The 14263-nt window shown below is 36.9% G+C and overlaps 1 protein-coding gene across 1 annotated transcript in view; it reads right to left on the bottom strand.

The window, feature by feature from the left end:
- Positions 1-14263, bottom strand: part of PTPRQ (protein tyrosine phosphatase receptor type Q) — a 109548-nt gene that overhangs the window by 14486 nt on the left and 80799 nt on the right. The window contains 4 exon segments of the mRNA XM_086610727.1: positions 2978-3059; positions 3725-3751; positions 12305-12433; positions 13197-13296. Coding sequence (XP_086466853.1) covers positions 2978-3059; positions 3725-3751; positions 12305-12433; positions 13197-13296 — 338 coding nt within the window.

Here is a 14263-nt window from a genome sequence, read left to right as displayed (position 1 = left end):
TCATTCAGAAAGCTGAAACTCTCCCTTAAAATTTCTGTCATTGAATTTTGCACGAAGGAAGAACATAGATGAAATGCCCATGGCATTTTGCGGGTGTTATGGGCCATGGGATCCCATATCATACGCATGTCGCGAACTTTAACTTGCCTCATTTGCCTCACTCCTCTGAGTCTTAGCTTGTCAGTTAGCTAGTGTAGAAGTTGCACTTTGTACAGTACTCTGTAGTAGAGATGAAATAGAGAAGTAGATTATGTTATTTTTGTAATGATTCTTCCATATCTGAACAAGTGCTCAAAAGCCTCATACCAATTGTCTGCATCAGTATGGATTTCAGCCTAAATTATTCTTTTCAGAAGTGGGGAAAGACTATTTGGATTCCAAGATTCAATAACAATTTGTCACAGAAACCATATTTCTTTGCAATCATAAAATTTAGAAATAATTAATACGCACTTTGTTTACTGTAGTAATTTATGGTATGTGGTGACATTCAGAGGTATTTCACTTTTTTATCCATGAACAGAACTTATCGTAAAACACTTCTAGAAGTAAGTTTCAGTAATTTGCCAGTTACTAGAAAAACTTAATTTCCAAATGTCTTGAGAGATACATGAATCATCTAGAAAGCTGGAAACCTGAAGATAAGCTAGGTGGTGCCCACCATCAGTTACTGTAGCTTCTTATGCTTTCTTTAAATTTGTCTTTTGTGACAAGAGATGGATTCAGATCCATTCCGAGGTCCAGATTTTCTTCTCATTAGTTTAGACACAGGTCATGTTCACATGTGGACTGAGATTGAACCTTGGAGATCTCCAGGCACAGCAGCTTGGTCAATACAGCAAACTAGATGAGCCCAGGAATGTCCCTGGATTCCAAGACTAAGTTAAATGGAAAGAGCCACATTTATGCTAGAAAACTCCAAACCAGGTTTGCTGTCTACAAAGCGCCTATTTTAAATGATCTCTAGACTATTTTGCCTAACAAAACATATCTTGGAATTGTCGGGGAAGGCTGCTAGCTGAAACTGTCCAAATGCAAGGCAGGGAATACACTAACAGTTTATTAGTGTAAATTATCATATTCTCATGTCCATTTCCTGGTATACTTGAACTTACTAGTACAGAGATGGCCAGAGAGTCCAAGCAAGCTCAGCACCATGCTTTTAGTTATGTGCTTCAGATATAATGGTCCATGGGTATCTTGAGCTCATATCTCCTACACATATTGTATGAGCCTTAAGTCGTTTATGTGGAACTAAAATGCTGAATGTGGATGGAAACAATGCAGGTCATGAGGTTTGTTGTGTGCATTGCCTGTTTCTGTGCATTGTCATTTCTGATGTCATTTCAAGTGCATTGTCAATCCTATTATTCATCTGATAAGACAGGTGCTACAGACGCTGTAGATATACTCTCAGCCAAGGACTGGACCTCTCCTCAATTCTGCCTGCCCTTGAACAAGTCATCTGGGACAATATCACCACACCCTGAAACATGGAAGCTGAAGCTCAGAGAGAAATAAAACGAAAGCCCAAATAACATATAAAACTGTTGATTATAAGTTGACTATATAATTTAGTTGAATGAGGCCTCAGCTACTTGTATTTCTCTAAATTTGAAATGGATTGCTGAGATTTTGATTTGATAAAATACTATTGTTTAAGTTTTAAGGCATTACAATGCTGTAAGGCTTACCCAACGTGGGTCACACCTAAAGAAAGTAATACTAGAAACTTTTCAGTGATGAACGTTAATATGTGAAAATGTTATTGCTAGTAAAACTTTTCATCTGTTCAGTCATGCATAATATAACTATAATCACTCTTGTTCAAGTGAAATAACACTTCTGCTCCTGGAAAAAAAGTTCTCCTTACTTTATTGCTCAGAGAATTTTATGGTGCTTTTTATTATTAAATCCAGACCAATTTTACCTAAGGAGCATAACAAAAAAGCTGTTGGAAATACCATTAATCTTTTCACACTTTTGTTGGTTTTCCCTCAGAGACTGAAATATTATAATCTAGCAGAAGAAAAGCCAATTGTTGAGTCTTCATTTTTGTTAATGTGATTGGTAAGAATTCATGGTAAATCTAGAAATCTGAAATAATAAAGTCACTGGAGACTGACAAATTATTTTTGTGAAGGGCAAATGACTGTATGTGTTAAAAATGATGATGGTAAAGATTCTGAAATAACAAGAAAAGAAGATATTGTTGAGAAAAAAAAATATGATAGCCGTAAAAATGTTACTTAATGAAAAGAGTGAAAACTTTGAGATTTAAATTTGGAAGTATACATGCATTATATGTAATGTATATTTTGAAAGCTGGTCTCTTTTCAGAAAGAAAGACAGGCTTGCTGAGTTCATCCACTCACATAAGGAGATGGAGGCTATTCATATGGCTATTCTCAAGAGCATGACAAGGATGACCTATTATTTTTAAAGGAGTAAAAAGCAAAGTACTACACACAAACTTTTTACTTTCTGCCCTGAAACCTATGAAAGAAAAACATTTCTGAGTTGCATGGCAGTATGACTGGGGCCACTATTTCACAGAATAAATGTCATCTGTGGCTTTGGGGTCATCATCACTCAGGAAAATGAACTTACTTAAAGCAGTTACATATATCTTTATATATGTTAGAAAACTATTTCTAAATAAACTGTTCTCAAGTAAACTACATATGCATTGCTACGTATATAAAAGCATAAATATTATGGTGTTCTTGCAAAGATTGGAGTCTAAAGCAGCCCATCTTTTGCTGACACTTAGGTGAGTAATTCTGATCAGGTTGCAGTGTAGACTGCAGAATCCAAATCAGTGTAATATTACTTTCTAAACAATCAACCTGGTAATTGGGTATTGATTATCAAGGCCAGAGTCCTTCACGGCCTTGCCTGCTTAAAATGGACATGAAATGTGACACATGAAACGACTGAAGGTCTTGCGATGTTGTGACAACTGCTAGGAACATACCGAAAATTCTTCCTGAAACTTTAGGTTGTTGTTTGTGCAAAGCTCTTCAACATGTTGTAGGAAGGATTTCTTGCTTATAGGCCTGAAAGTAAAGACAGAATAATTAGAAACCTATAGGGAATTTCTTTGTCATTCTTTTTATTCTTATTTAACTGCAGTTTATTAATAAATAATGTTTTTCAGTTCAATACAAACATATTTATAGGCAGAAAATTATAAATTGCTTATAGCATGCTCATTTGTTTTGTTTTCAGTCCCTTAAAATAGAAGCATTTTCTCCCCTTGTTGTTTCCTCTCACCAAATTTTTAATGTTGCTAATATTAACAGTACTGTAGGATAGGACTGTTTTTATAGGTAGCATTCCAAGACGAAGTTTTGACATAAATGGAAATTTTTAAAGTTACTATTGCATTCTAAAGTACATAATACTTCTTTGTCATGCAGAAAAAAATTTATACATTGCAAGGTTTTAGACATGTAAAATATTGCAGTGACCTCATTCTCATAATGACATGGTTTTTAAACCTCGAGGAGTTTAAATATCCCTGTATTACTTCCCAAGCTAAAACACAGACATGCAGGCTTCACCCCAGAGAGAGAGAAAGCATTTCTCCAGTTACCATGCAATTAGTCATGCTTTTATGATTTATACGCAGCTTGGAGTTTTTTTCTAATAAACATAGAGGAGAGAACCACACATTGAGACTCACCGATGACTACAACATAAAAATCTTTAATCAACTTACTTGACGGATTTTCTATAACTAAGTAACCTGCAACAGAGATTTTTGTTAAATGTAGCAAGCTGAGAGTAAACTAATATTGTGCATGTTACTAGGTTTCAGATTAAATACTCAAGTAACTAAAGAACCAGATTTATTTCTCTCATGGATTCAAATACTTTTGTATGTCAGGTATCTTAGGTGATTGTCTTGCTTAGTTTTTATCTCAGGTATTGGCAGATATGGATATGGTAATTACAGTTTCTATCATTCTCTTCCCAGAGCATTTGACAGTGCTCTGGGCTCACATGGCCCTGGGAAATCCATACTTCCAGCACACCACTTCATATACATTGACAGGGTTCATTTTACACTATGTACTCAATATCATTCTTCTAAGGGCCATTTCAGAGCATAAGGATAGGATTCGTCTGACTGAATACAGACACATATTTCTGAGATAGTCACTCTAGATTTCTTTTATAATCAATGAAGAGAAATAGGTGTGACCATCTCATTTTAAGCAGACATCTAAAACAAGTTTAAGATTTTAGAAATGAGTGCCTGTTTTCATGCTCATTTTCACATGTTCACCGTTCCTTCTGGTGCATGGCAGTTTTAGAAACTGTGCTACATATTAAAAGGTTAGCTTGATCCCACAGCAGATTTAATGAAGATGTTACATGAGCATCTATACGCAGGGGACTTCCAGATGGCCTTGAAACTTGCTCATCATTTTCGTCTCTGAACCCATTTTAAGCATATCTCAGCATTAGGGATTTAGAAACCAAACTTTGGGCACTCAGACTCACAAAGCTTGTCTAAAAGACCAAGCCAAAAAGTTTGAGGTAATACAACTTCAAAGATAACTTGCCCCTTTAAAAAAGCTCTAAGTATACCTTTTATGTGTCTGACTCTCCAAAATTCATACATTCTTAAATACAAATATTACAAAAACTATTCTATAATACAAATACAAATGTCTACTGCTGCCATAATTTTAGTACAAAAGACAACAGTTTGCTGTTTGCTTTGCAAATACTTCGGTTTATGAAGTTATTTTTAAATATTTAAATTTTAAATTAGATAATAAAATGAGATTAATACAATTGTTGAACCATTTATTATCAAACATCAGAGAAGTTGATTTCAAAGCTACTAAAGATGCCTTTGTGGTACATACTTTGTTATGATAGTTTTCTTCAAACAAAGCAAACTGGCTATGAAAGCCTTGGGTCAGTCTCACTGGAGTAAAAAGAAGTGCAAGAATTCACAGAAAAAAGGCTCAAACTCAAATTGCTTACTAGGACAACTCAAGGAGAGCTTTAGAATGAAAGAGAAAGTAATAAGATGACAAAGCATGCAAGTTCCTTTATTCAGAATGTTTAGACATGTAGCTAGGGCTTATTGTATCACTTACGTTGTTTGCATTATGTAGCAGATGAAACTACTTTCTAGTAATATTGGCAACATTATTGAATTAAAGTTTCCTGAAGAAAAAGTATTCTTAATAGCTGTGCCAATGTACTGCATGCAAATAGATTTGTCTTTGAGCAGAAAGTAAACTTTATTTTAGGCCTTTTTTCAAGACAAAATTGTAAGCAGTCTCCACAAAGAAATTACACTTGTTTTTCCTTTGAATTCATCTATCTTCACCATAGAACAACAGAAAAAACCCTACTCTTCCAGTTGACATTCGAGTAATTTTTTTAATTCTCTTGGCTTTCCTCCTCTCAAACTGATAGCAATTAGGGGCTTACTGCACCTAATTTGCAGTAAGCAAATGCAGTTTGGTCATCAGGGAACAAAAACTACATCTACGCTGTACATAAGCAACCTGGGTATGTCATTTAGTGCTTCAGTGCTGAAAGTAAATGGCTCCAACAGCAAAGAACATAGGAGATAAGCAGCACCAGTAGCACCACCTTACTCAACAGTATTTTCTTTTTTTTTTTACTTTCACTCAAAGCAGAGAAGTAAAGCACTGAAATAGCTCAGGAAATGAACTAAACACTTAGTGTTACATATGTTGTTTTCTAGTTAATTCTTAATTTTAACAGGTGACTTTTTTAAAAGGTATAATCATATATTGCCTTTCACAAGCAGTAAACATTTTTAAAGAAGTGAGGCATCTACAGATCGACACTTTAACTTATCTGAGGGCATTTATGTGAAAAACTCGATTTTCAGAACTACCAAACTCTCACACTTCTGTTGGTAGCAAATGCACATTGCAGTGGCTTGGCAGCTCAGAAAAAAAGATTATTTAATTTAAATGCTTATATGAGAATTAATATCCAACTTGAAGACTGTGGCAAAGATGTTCACTTTGTTGGGTAAGAATCTTCAGAATTTTGCATGCTCACTAAAGCCTTACAGCTATGCTCAGTTTCAGCACCCTCAGACTTCAAAAATTAGGTTTTTTTCCAAGTCTCTTGACTTGGAATGTGTAATAATAATCTTACAGTATTTCATCAATGAAAAAATATTCATCTACCTGTAATCTTCTGCATATCTCCCAGTCTTTTGTATAAAACATAAGAATATAGATATCACTGTATCTTGGTGACCACAATTTAGAATCAAACCATGAAGTTGCAAATTTCCCTATTTCAGCTGGACAATTCCAGATTCCCACTTGTCTGACTTTGAAACTAGGAAAGAAAAACATTTGCTGAGATAAAGAATGCTTTATTGCCTTAAATCTGATTTTCTTTTAAAACAGTGTATTGTTTCATGTGTGGGATTTTTTTGAAGTCTATCAAAAATCTGAATCCCACTCAGATTACTTATGATAGAGCTAGAAAGAAGCCATTTATTTGTGTTGGCAGTGGTAACTGAAGACCATATTGTCACACAGACTCGGCTTTCTCTCTGGGTCAATCATCTAAAATCCGCAGGGAGTTAAAACTTCGTCCAAATATAAAACAACAGAAATGAGTATGTAGGCAAAAGGCTTAACTCATAAGCACCATTGACACTTCCTAGGAACAACAGAGGAACTAATTTTTAGCAAGTTAATTGAAAGCAATATGGAGCTTAACCCTTCCTAAATATTAAAGGCCTAAGGAAAGAGAACACATGGTCATTTCTTCCATTGTACCAGGACACGTACATTCACAAAACTTGTACTCCTGGGATACAAAGCTCAGGAAACTTATTTTTGAAAGTTGATTCCTAAAGGGAAACTTGCTGAAGGAAAAGGCAAGGCAGGAGCCATGCCTATCCCCACTCAACGAAGAAGAAACAGGCTGGTCTAGAGAAAATAGTGTGTGTGTAGAAGTGTTACCTCAAATATAGACATCTACTGAAAGCACAATATAAAGGAAGGGTGAGATCAGACAATATTTTCATATACAATGCTTTTCCATAAAGAGTTCTAATAACTTGATATTTGCAAGAGTTACAGTGTCTGTAATTCAGCAACATTTCTCCTGAATCTGTGCCCCATTTGGTTGACAAGCTATCTCAACATAGAATGAAATAAAAGTCTCAAAGCACCCAGCACAAGGGTTACACAAGGTGTAACTTCTAAAGGAAAGATTTGAAGGAATAGGGACCTACACGGCTTTATCCTTGCTGCAGAAATCACTGCAAAGGAAGGGTGCCAGAGAAGTTGTCTCCTAGGTGAGCACCTGGAACAGGAGAGGGTTATTTGTCTCTTGCCAAACATGGTGCACCTTGAAAATTAAGTGACAGAATCTATTCACAGCAGATGAGTCCCTGCTTTGAGAGGAGGCCTGCCAAACTCTATGGGCATATTACAAAAAGTAGGTGATGAGAGGCCACAGTATATGTATTTTCAATGTGCTTAATGAATCACAGAATCATAGAATGGTTAGGGTTGGAAGGGACCTCAAAGATCATCTAGTTCCAACCCCCCTGCCATGGGCAGGGAAACCCTTCACTATACCAGGTTGCTCAAAGCCTCATCCAACCTGGTCTTGAACACTTCCAGGGATGGGGCATCCACAACTTCTCTGGGCAACCTGTTCCTGTGCCTCACCACCCTCAGAGTGAAGAATTTCTTCCTTATATCTAATGGAAATCTCCCATCTTTCAGTTTAAAGCTGCTACCCCTTGTCCTATCACTACATGCCGTTGTAAAAAAGCCCCTCTCCAGCTTTCTTGTAGGCCCTCTTTAAGTACTGAAAGGCTGCTAGAAGGTCTCCTCAGAGCCTTCTCTTCTCCAGGCTGAACAGCCCCAACTCTTCTCAGCCTGTCTTCATAGGAGAGTTGCCCTCCTCTGGAGCTAATCCAACAGGTCTGTGTTCTTCTTATGTTGGGGACCCTAAAGCTGAACTCAGTATTCCAGGTGGGGTCTCACGAGAGCAGAGTAGAGGGGCAGAATTACCTCTCTCAATCTGCTGGCCACGCTTCTTTTGATGCAGCCCAGGAGGACACGGTTGGCTTTCTGGGCTGCCAGCGCACATTGCCGGCTTATGTTGAGCTTCTCATCAACCAACAGCCCCAAGTCCTTTTCCTCAGGGCTGCTGTCAATCCATTCTCTGCCCAGCCTGCATTTGTGCTTGGGATTCTCCTGACCCATATGCAGGACCATATTTAATCCACTTTAGACTGACAAGCTAAATATGTTTTAAACAAGGGTTGTTTTTTTCTGTTATTGCCTGTCTCATACCATCTCCATCATCATGGAGATCAGCATATGTCCTAAACTTTCAAAGTTAGTATTTTGGCTTCACAAAGCAGATCCCATTTTCCATCGAATTGAGTAGGACTTAATTCCTTGCATGCCCTCTGAAACTACATCCCATTAATTAATTGCCTAACAAAGACTTGCTGAGAGATGGTGTATATGTACTAGCTAGTATTAATAATTTTCAGACACTGAATTTTTTCAAGTAAATTTTTTTCTGATGACTATTATGTTAAAAAATTACTACTGGGTATTGGGATTTGCCATGAAATTCCTGATTTGAAAAAAACATGTTGACCCCCCAAAAGTTTCAAAATTGGCAATATGGGATACTTGGCACTTCTAAATTTGATATTTTTTCCTGCTCAGACTGATTTTTGTAATGCAAAATAATTCATACTAAAAAAGTTATAAAAATGTGTAAAATAAAATGTTTCATTAACCTATACTGAACATTTGCTAAGTTTTGGTTCAATAAACTTGTCAAGCTTTTGAATTTTTGATCTGCTAAGAATGATAAAAAAATATTTCTAGTCATGTTCTTACAGAACATAAGAACCTTTTTCTACTTCTTTTTATTTCTCATGTGATACCAGCTGCACAAATTGTCTGAGAATATGAGCTAAGATCATAGGCCATGGTTCACTAAGTATGAGAGAATGTCTGAAGAGACAATGTATGAGAGACAGTCAAGAAGGAGCTGATGGAGCAGGCTAGAGTATCTTGATTTTTTAGATGAACTGTGTCAGCTGCAAATCCATGCCTTTACTGATTTATAGTAGCTAACATGATAAATAATACACTGGTTGAGAAATGACAAAACACCTGGTTTCCAAAGCATCTCCTTAAAATGAGCACTGAACGGGATGATTAGTAGATACAGAAAAAATGTATACTGCTCTTTTATCACCAAATATTTTCCTCACAAACTCCTCATCACCTTTTCAGAGTAGAAAGTATACTTAGCTGGACTAGATTTCAGGGGGTTTACTTCTATCCAAGTAATCAAACAAGCCAGCATGGAAAAGGAGTCTGCCCATCTATGTTTTCTTCATACAATTACAAGATGCCATAAACTGAAACTGGTATTCTGCAACACAGCAAGCTTTGCAAACGCAGCTGAGATAGCTGACTAAATGCAGCCAATGTATGGCAGTAGGTTATGCAGATGCAGTGATGCACAGTCCCATTCCAAATGGATGGTAAATTTGTGAAGGTTACACTGTAGTCATCAACATGTAATACAATAATTTAACATGCTAACATGTCACTGCGTTAACCATAAATCATGAGAATTGTAAGGACAACACAAGAACTGGGACTGTGATTGACTTCTACATCACTATTCCCCAAAGGCAACAGGTACAAAAGTTCTTTTGTGGTGTAACAGTGGAAGTCTGAAAACAGGCAGCAAAAATATTTTAGACATTGGGTTTTACAGGAAGCTGCCTTGGTGCATGCTTCTGTCAGCTTCTCGATATAACTCATCATCATCTATGTGAAAGACAGCATTGGAGAGACACTTAAAATGTCTCTTTTGGTCACTGACATTACCAGAAGAGAATCTTACACACATTGCAACATTCATTAAAGCTTAAAAAAAAAGCCATAACAAAAAGGTTTTGAGCAGGTAAAGGATATCCTGCCCTCATTACTATATGTATGTTATCTAGTAGGGTCTCACAGTATTTTTACTGACTTCCAGTTGAAAAGATGGCATGAATCTTGTCCTGAGAAACTCTCAGTGCTTGCACTTCAAACTTCAACAATTTGTCATAATGTCCAACAAGGGACCTGGGCAAGGAGCTTACTGTAGCTTCAGTGCAGCTACTATTTGAAAAATAATAATCCAAATTTTAACAGCTGCATCACGTGCCTTTCAAGAATGGTAGAAGAGAGTTTTTGCTTGTCATTAAAGGAGTGGGGAAAGAGGAAACAGAAAAATACAGATGGAAGGACATGACAAACTGCAAACCAGAATGTGAGATTGACTCATTAAAATAAGGGGGATGTCACCAAAACTGCAGAAGCACAGTTCAGTAAAGGCTTTGCTGTGCATAAATCACACAATGAAGTGAACGTAAGTATGAAATATTATAGTTTGCAATTACCCTGTAGAATTTGAGACTGTACATATCCAAACTACACATAATTTAGACAGAAAAGTGGCAGAATAGTACTCTGCAAACTGATAAAGGATTTGATTGTGTGGATATGTTGCTGAGATAGTAGTGGCATAATACAAAACAGCTGCAGTATTAGCGAGAACAAAAGGCAGTTGAGAAAAAAAGAGAACTTCTCTTAAGTACATACATTCTAACTGACAAAGGAAAGAAACATCATGTTTCTTATGTCAATTTGCACTACGTTTGCTTCAAGGATAGGTTGTATGTATCAGTGCTATTTTGCCATAATGTGTTACAATTTCCGTGTAAAAATTGCCCTGATTTACTTCAAAATAGTTGTGGAACTGCTGTACCTTAACATTAGGGACTAAAAATGTCATCATGATTTCATGACAAATACCACTGTTTGTCATGAGTATAGCTGCAAAGATTGACGTATCATTTCGATTAACTGTATCATTCAATATAGTATGGTAGCACACAGGTTAAGAGAATAGAATGGAAAACACACCACGTTGCTTCAATAATACAAAAACTTACTGGATGACAAATATCTCCTTGCGTCTAAAGAAAAATGAAGAGTATCTGGAAGTAAAATCCATTAACACTTTAGTATATAAACAAAATTAGTACTATTCTTATTCAGCTAACATTTTGGAAACAAGGTCATTTTGAAGATCCATCAAGATCATTTATATGAGTCACAGTTTTCATAGTGCATCAGCGATGGTTCTGTCTTCAGAGAATGTTTTCCGCTCTTATGAGCAGGTACTAAACAACGCTATCTGAATGACACGTGCCCCACACAGAACATACCACATCCGTTACGACAATGATTTCCAGATGATTCATAGTATGTTTTCTCATCTGTTACAAGCAGCCATTCCTGTGTGCACTATTTTGAACAGGTTTGCACACGCAGTCAACTTTGTGCCACACACATAGACATATACACACTCAGACGAAACAGGTCAACAGCCACAACCTTTCATCTTCCAGCTATTCCTAGTCTGCAACAGTAGGATGCCTGACTGCTAGGGCAAGACTATTTAGGCTTCTCGTGTTGAAGGACACTGCCTACCACAGTGTTTCATCTGTGACACAGTAGGGAAAATACAGGCAGGTAAACAATATTCACAAAACATTTCTAACTCAGTTGGATGTTCTATATTATTAAGAATCATCATTATATTTATTTTGTGAATAATATCCATATTTCTGGCAGTCAGAAAGAGCAGTTTCCCTTCTGACAAATATCTGTGGCAAGATTTTTTTGTGAGACAGAAAATACGAATAGCCTGGAATTGCTACATACACCTTAAAGGAGTAGATGTCAGGACAACCAGTGTGCTGAGCTCTGCAGAAATACGGATGTTATGCAAATCCCTTTGTGAAAAAAAGACACTTTCTAAATGTCAATTAAATAATGACAGATTTGTTCTTGAATCGGTTGACTGGCACTTCTGAGAGTTTGACTCTTTCAAAATGTTTATGTAGGTTTGCAGTCTACACAAACCTCTGGGCCATCAAAAAAAATCAGAAATTCTGCATGTTTAAAAATATGTAGCTCTTTTTTTGCTAACACAATTAAACAGTGATTTGCACTTAGATCTTTATCTTGTTGTAAAAAGAGCTAAAGATTAAGTGATTTTCTAAAAGCTAGTGAGAAGTGTCTTGAGGATGGAGGTCACTCTTTGAAAGAGGATCTCAGTGACCTGTGTAAATAAGAACACCACAAACACTTCCAAACAAGCAAAGGTCAGAAAGGGGTCATGGCTACAGCCCCTTTGGACTACTGTTTTGCCTACGGAGTATGCTTACCGTGTAAATCTCTCATCCTTCAGCTCCAGGTCTGCCACTGTGATCAACTGATCCAGTTTAAATTTGGTATCAATAATTTCAGCATCCCGTGGGGAGTACGTGCCTCCCTCTTTTTGCTTTTGCCGAATTCTAAACAGAAAATAATAGTGAAAAATAAACATGCAAAAGATTTAAGGATATATATGTTAATATTTTGATTAGACAGGCTGAAACTGAAAAATGGTTGCCAGGAATCCTTCCTTGGCCTTTATTCTGCTCTCCCTTTCAACAGCGTAATTTAGTCAAAGCTGGCAGTTACATTGTCTAAAATTCATATGGAAAGAATCTAGCCTACATATTCTTTTCGTTTTCCTACAAAAATTCTTTGGCAATGCCTGAGTGATGCAGCTGAGGAAGAATAGAACCTCTGATGGATGAGCAAACTAACATCACTTATGCAATACCCAGTCTGCTTCTTTACACGGACGTCTTGTTTACAATTTGAATTAGAAGCCAATTTCTCTTTCACATGTGAGACTCCAATGTATTTAACTGATAAATTCATTAGTCAGAATTTAGAGCATTTATCTGTCAATAGGGTTAGCCATCATGCTAACTTCAGCCAGCTGAAACTCTGATCTGTATCCTCAAATCTGAAAGGGTAAGATAGGCTACTGCTCTGATTTACCCTCTGGAGAAGATGTTTTTTCTCCTTCATCAATGGAAGTTACCCTCATTAGACTAAAGCCTTTGTGAGTCCCTTCCTAAGTTTCTACGTAAAAGACCAAAAAAAAAAAAAAGCAATGCATTTTGAAATGACAGATTGGTTCCATTTATAAGGCTATTTCAGCTCCTCTTTAAAAGATTTTTGAGTGCTTGCAAACATGGTATGGCAAGCATACATATATCTCACCTTGCAAAAGCATATACTGCTGCCACCAAAAGAACAACTGAAAGTATACACAAAGTAACAGCAAGGATAACTTCTACAGATCTTCCTGACAGTCCCTCACCTGCAAAAGAAAAGTGGAAATCTAGTATTTCATAGATTTATTACAATTTTTGCATTTCTGACAGGGTGAAATCAGGGAGTGATGAGAGACAGACATTTTTCTATCTGTACAACTGCATTTGTCTTATGTCAGTTGAAGAGCTGCTTAGGAAAGAAAAATATGAGAAAAACAAAACCAATTTATGGTAATACCGTATGTGTACAGCTACATGTGCAGCCATCCCCTGGTGCTTTTCAGTTGCACCTGCTAAACATGTTAAGGTAGGTCCATGCTGCAGTAGCGTCAGTCTGAACACTAGCCTGAGCTGAGTTCCTGCTTCAGCCTCTGCACAGGCAAGAACAGACACGCTGCTCTAACAGCTAGAAGCGACCAAACTCCAGAGGTGGAAAAGGAAGAGACGCAACTCTAAAGCTATGAGACTTGCAGCCATCACTCACAGGCACAAAATAAAAGATGCTTTTTTGGAGATACTGTCCTCAGGGTGCTGAAGGGATCCCCCTAGTGATCAGATCTGAACTTTCTGATTAATCTGCCTCTCTGACCATTATTAACCCCTGCTTTTTATTTATGTGGGAATTGGTGACATTGTTAGGAATAACCAGGTCAAAAGTAATCATTCTTGTACTTCTTTGCAACAGGGAAGGGCTACACACGTCTGCAGAGATGATCATGGGCTAGGGAAAGGAGACAAAACAGAAGACATCGTGTTGTATTATTCTGAAGCACTACAACTCAATACACGACAAAAACTGCAATAATAGAATATCATAAGTTAGGTTTCTATGTAAAAGGCAGCTTTAGGAAACTCCATTTTGATTATTTCCTGTCTCATCAGCTTTGTATTCCACATGGAAAAATCTACATTTACACAGGACTACCAGCTGCCCCACAATGATTTACTGAGCTAGCTATCAGAGTTTATGAAAAGGTTATAAGCTGGGTTGATGCATTAGAAGTTTAAACAGTA

Source organism: Tauraco erythrolophus, chromosome 4 (genome assembly GCF_009769465.1).
Source record: "Tauraco erythrolophus isolate bTauEry1 chromosome 4, bTauEry1.pri, whole genome shotgun sequence".
In the NCBI taxonomy this organism is placed as follows: Eukaryota; Metazoa; Chordata; class Aves; order Musophagiformes; family Musophagidae; genus Tauraco; species Tauraco erythrolophus.
Note: the sequence above shows the minus strand (reverse complement) of the source record. Positions and strands in the feature narration are given on the sequence as shown.